This window comes from Aquarana catesbeiana, linkage group LG03, assembly GCF_042186555.1.
Source record: "Aquarana catesbeiana isolate 2022-GZ linkage group LG03, ASM4218655v1, whole genome shotgun sequence".
NCBI lineage: Eukaryota > Metazoa > Chordata > Amphibia > Anura > Ranidae > Aquarana > Aquarana catesbeiana.
Window position 1 is genome coordinate 55,151,406 of NC_133326.1, and position 6,000 is coordinate 55,157,405.

General features: G+C 38.4%; 1 protein-coding gene across 1 annotated transcript in view; it reads left to right on the forward strand.

Moving 5' to 3' along the window:
- Window positions 1-3,628, forward strand: part of IQGAP1 (IQ motif containing GTPase activating protein 1) — a 256,627-nt gene extending 252,999 nt beyond the window's left edge. The window contains exon 38 of the mRNA XM_073618560.1: window positions 1,320-3,628. Coding sequence (XP_073474661.1) covers window positions 1,320-1,433 — 114 coding nt within the window. The 3' untranslated portion in view covers window positions 1,434-3,628. The remainder of the gene's footprint in view (window positions 1-1,319) is intronic.
- Window positions 3,629-6,000: the final 2,372 nt, after the last annotated feature.

Below are 6,000 nucleotides of genomic sequence, written 5' to 3' on the forward strand. Positions count from 1 at the left end.
CTGTAGGATCAGGAGCTTTCTTAGACCCAAAGTTTAAGGTCGGGGATAGGCAGGGATGTTACTCAACAGGAACCTTTGAAGTGTACGCAGCACCTCTGCAGTGCCAGGGAACATGTATGAGCTCCAGCCTCACTTCTGTCTAGCGGTCCACCTCTCACCAGTATGGGGTTATATTCTCAATTCCATTTTCTGCCTACCCCTTGTGGAGGTGCCTTCCATGAACCTTAACCCTTGAGTCACCTTGATTTCTTGGGTTCTATCCCTAGGTCCTTTCCATGTAGGTTCGCTGGTCTTTCTCACCTGGACCTGGTTTGTCCTAGATTACTTCTTGGTACTTGTTCCTTGCAGAGGTTGTCTCTGTTTTCTGTTGACCACATCAGGTTGGGGATTTTCTTTTCCTACACTGTAATCTGTTGTTCCACCTGTTTTGGTGGGTTCAGGTTGAGCAGCTTCTTGCTAGATGCAGGTTTAATATTCTTTTCTCTGTGATGTAACTCCACTCTATCAGTGACTTTTTGCCTTGGCCTTGAGCATAAGGTTGATTCTCTGCCCTCCCTTGATTGTCTGGCAGGTTCCCCTGTCAGGTAAGACGTGTCTGATTGGACGTTGTTCCTTCAGGTATCTCTTGGGCTGCAGGCAGTCTCCAGTTCTTTTCCTTTGGATCTGTTAGAGATTGTTGCTCTGTTGCACATCACTTTTTGGTGTCCCAACAGCACCTGAATTCCTTTGTCCTTCAGTGGACAAGAAAGGAAATGGGATTGTTGTATTCACCATAAAATCATATTGTTGGAGTCCATTAAGGGACACAGTTCCTATCCTCTATTACATTTATGTTCTGGTACTGCTTGGTACCACCTGAGGCATGCTTGGTAGAGGAAGGGTTATCACAGGTCTGGCCTACAATTTTTTTTGATTTCCCAGTGTTTAATCCTCCTGTAGGCAACAGTATAACCTGGCAGCATCTGAATTTCTGTGTCCCTTAATTAACAGTTTGTAAAAAAAATCCCAAATTGGTTAACACAAGCTGTTTTTTTTACGGTTTACTGAGATTTCCACACCAACCACTGGGCTTGGGCTCGACCATTGCAAGTTTTGCTGCTGAAAATCGTATGCTGTAGTTCAGTTAAGTGAATGTGCCGGTAAATGTTGATCATCTGTGTAAAGATCTGTATGTGTAACTTTCTCAATGAGCATTAAAAACAAGACCTGTATATTCAAGTGTTCTTCCATTAGCTTAACAATTTGAATGCAGGCTCTACTTGATTGCTTTTAACCAAGTGTTCATCTTCCTGATTTTTTTCATTTAATGTCTCTTTCAGGACCTTCTCCAGCTGCAGTATGAGGGTGTTGCAGTAATGAAGATGTTTGACCGAGCAAAGGTCAATGTAAACCTTCTCATCTTTCTTCTAAACAAGAAGTTCTATGGAAAGTAAAGTCAGAAGAGCCTTCAGATCTGGTGACTACAGGAGCTAGTGGAAGAGGAACCGCATTACCTTCCTGTCATCAATAAAGACGCAATGGCTGCAAAACTGCGCAAAATGCTTTTGTACAAATTAGGGGCTGCGTGCCTACACTCTGCCAGGACTGTATTGTACTCTGTGATACCACCTGTATACAGTGATGACTACAGTGTTAATGAAAATTTCTCTTGGAGGTAACTTAGAATAGAACAGAACTGGTCTAGCAGAGTCGCACTAACTGCATATTTAGATACATATTCTAAAATGTATTGTTTATTGTAGTTTACAGTGATTGTTCTAGTATTTTCAGGGTCACTATTTGTTGACTGTTTTTAAACATGGAATTGTATGATCCATATTGAATAGTGCAGGCACTTTTTTGCTTTAATGGCTGTAATGTTCTAGACACGGATATTTTATACGTAAGGTATCCGTATACAGTAGCTTATTTATACATATTCTACTTTTTTCAGTTTAGTCGATGCTTCCACTGTTCTCTAAAGTCTAGTTATGGGCTACTGCTAACATCAGCCATTGGCTTTACTGGTATTGGCCGTATACTATAGTTATGTATTATCAGTTATCAAAACTGTTAACCAGATGATGGTTTATTTTATTCATGTTCTTTTCCAACACAATGATTATTGCACTATTGCAGAACAGTGATACCCTGGAATGGAATATATCTAGTTTATAAGGATTTCCCTTTGGCTTTACCTCGTTTACTAGTGTCTGTGTTCTATGAAAATGTTGCCAAACTGGAATTTAACTCCAGGCAATTTTCTTTGTTTTCTGAAAGCTGAACTGGTGCATTTTTTTTTCATTTTGGTTTACCTTCAATGCATTCCTGACTTTCTTGCAGAATATTTAGGTTTTTCTAAAGTATGTAATGTTCTGGAATGGTTTAAAATGTTCAACCCAGCATCATAGTCTAAGTTTCACTGCAATCTTGGTTTTCTCAGGAAAGAATATAAAATAGGATTAAACGTGATGTGTATCTAGATACCAATCTATAGAATTAGTTATTTAAAATTGTAAAATTACTGAATTGGTTATAAAGGGTGCGTTTTTAATGGTAATTTATGCAGTGAAAGGAAGTACTTTTATCAAACACTATCTGTATGGCCACATAAGTATAATAGTGAATGTTCTCAAATATTCTTTGTGCACCAACCCCTCCCCACCCAGCATGCTATTTACCACCAATTATTTTTTATATGATAAGCGCAGGTGGCAGTACTCATTGACCGTTCGGTGAACACTGAATGCACCATGGAAGGTATCTTTAAGTATTTTGGACTTCTCCATTAGTCACCTTAAGTGCCATTGAATATTTACATTAACTATAGACAGCATTGGCTTTTTCTTTGGGTTTTACCCACTATAACCAGGAGGACCAAGTGGGGTGGATGAAGTGGACAAACTGGGGTAGCTGGCAGGTCTGAAAGTTGCCCTAATCTAGATTTTAAAAATATAGTTGCCTATTTTAGATTAAATCTAAACAAAAAAAAGTATAATTTTTAACAAAAGTCGTTTTTTTATTCGTAGAGTTATGTATATTGATCTTTCTTGAAAATTTTATGACCAAGTGACTTCATATTTTATGAAACAGTCACATATTTTGCCATTTATTTAACATGTTTATACAGACTTAAGAAAGAGAAGGGATGAAATCATCTCAGAGAACTATATTCAGCGGCCTTCGCTGCAAAGCTTTTATTAATATATAAATGAATATGCTGAACAGTTTTTTATTCTCCAAATTTGTCTCAGAAAATGTAATGTTCTAGAAAATTCATTTTACTGTCATTTTAGAGTGTGTGTGTGTGTGTATGTATATGTGTATATATATATATATATATATACACACCCACACTATACACAAAATCTTCCCAATGTTGGTAGCATAGAAAGTTTTAGTATATGTAAAGTACCTAGTTCAATATAGATGTAGATCTATTGGCTAATTAAAACTTCCTAGATGATGCTGTTTTATACCTGTGCAGTTTTTATTTATTGGAAACATACAATAATCATCCTAACAACCAAGTTTGATTCAATCATTTTATTATATTGATAACTGCAATTTTGTTCCCTTTTTGGTAAACAGGGCAGCATGCCTGTAACTATATTTTGAATAGCTGAATAAAATGATGATTTGTCTGCTATGACTAGTGTTTATTTTTATTGTCCATATATGCATTATAGTAAATTAATTTTCTTTTGTCCAAATTGGCCTGATCAGCAATGGATTGTGGCCTAGTTTGGCCACTAGATGGAGTTAAATAAGTGCTTTCTATGATCATCTTCATCTAGTGACCATAATGCTGCATTTTCCTAAGGGCCCTTTCACACTGGGGCGGTTTGCAGGCGCTATTGCGCTAATAATAGCACCTGCAAACCGACCCAAAAGTGCCGCTGCTTTGTCTCCAGTGTGAAAGCCCTGAGGGCTCTCACACTGGAGCGGTGCGCTAGCAGGACGGGAAAAAAAGTCCTGCTAGCAGCATCTTCGGAGCGGTGAAGGAGCGGAGTGTATACCGCTCCTTCACCACTCCTGCCCATTGAAATCAGTGGGACAGTGCGGCTTTACCGCCGGCAAAGCGCCTCTGCAGAGGCGCTTTGCGGTGGTTTTTAACCATTTCTCGGTCGCTAGCGGGGGGTAAAACCACCACCGCTAGCGGGCGAATACCGACGCTTACAATAGCGGCGCTTTACGCACGACGCCACCCCCGCCCCAGTGTGAAAGGGCCCTAATTCACTCTATTCTTATGAATGAAGAACATCCAATCTCGACAGGGAATATACTAATAGTACTTGATTTTGATTCACACAGAACAAATGTACATGCAGATTCGCAAGACAAATAGCTTTGTGGCTTTTTTTATTTATTTATACATACACCACTTAGAATTATCCAATTTTACTATAGAAAGAAAGGTGCAGTGAGATTGGCTGAACCCCAGTGTGTGTGATTGTATGTGAATGACTAATGACATGGTTGTAAGATCTGCAGGGATTAAACAGTTGGCAAGCTACTGATAGATGTAAAATGATATACAACCCCAAATCCAAAAGGAGACGCTGTGTAAAATCTACAAAAAAACAGAATCCAATGATTCGCAAATCTAATAAATCCATAGAAAACATATCAAAAGTTTAACCACTTGACCCCCAGAAGGTTTTACCCTTTTAATGACCAAATAATTTTTTGATATTCAGCACTGTGCTACTTTAACTGACAATTGCTCGGTCATGCAACATTGTACACAAATTACATTTTATTTTCTCACAAATAGAACTTTCTTTTGGTGGTATTTGATTACCTCTGTGTTTTTTTTTATTATAAAAGCAAAAAAAAAAAACACATTTTGATAAGACAAATTATATTTTCTACTTTCTGTTATAAAATCTATCCAATAAAAAAAATAAAATAAAATCTCTTCATAAATTTAGGCCAAAATGTATTCTGCTAGATGTCTTTGGTAAAAAAATATCCCAATAAGTATATATTAATGGTACATGAACTGGAATTTATGCAGCTATGACGCTATACTGGTAATGGAGGTAATCAGCCACTTCTAGTGGGACTGTGATAGTGTGGTGGGCAATCTGGCGCTAGCAGACCCTCACTGGTAGGTACACTAACTGACACTTACCTCAATAGTGACACTAATAAAGTGATTAGATATATTACTGTATACTGTATTAATGACACTGGCTGGGAAGGGGTTAACATCTAGGAGCAATCAAGGGGTTAAATGTGTGCTTAACACGTGTAATGTGTGTAATATGTGCTGCTTTTACTAACAGATCTGGCTGTATCTTCTCCCTGCTTTTCAGGGAGAAGAAACAGCCAGATTGCTGATCTTTGTACAGAGCCCTGTGTGTTTGTAAACACAGGACACTGTGCTCTAATTGACTACAGCCGATCAGCAGGTTTCGGCCATAAATCATTTGCTGGGACTTGCTGACAAAATCCTGATGTAGCCAGTGACAGCATGGGTTAGCTGTGGGCGCACACATGCGTGCGCCTAATCCGGAGCAGGCTGGATCACGTACATGTATGTGATCCAGCCCATTCCACCCTGCCGCAGTAAATGTCCTGTGGCTGGGCGGCAAACAGTTAAACTGAGAAAATGTACCATTTCAGGGAAAAAAGGTCATTTCAAAATTTATGGCAGCAACACATTTCAAAAAAGTTGGGACAGGGCAACAAAAAGCTGGCAAAGTAAGTGGTAATAGCAAGGAAGAGCTGGAAGAACATTTTGCAACTAATTAGGCTAATTGGCAACAGGTCAGTAACCTGATTGGGTATAAAAAGAGCATCTGAGAGAGATTGTCTCAAAAGTAAAGATGGGCAGAGGTTCACTAATCTAAAAAGCTTTGTCTAAAAATTGAACAATCTCAGAATAATGTTCCTCAACATAAAATTGTAAAGACTTTAAATAATTTTCACTTTTATATCATTATCTACAGTACATACTGTAATATCAAAAGGTTCTAAGAAATCTCTGTGTGCAAGGGACAAGACTGAAGCACA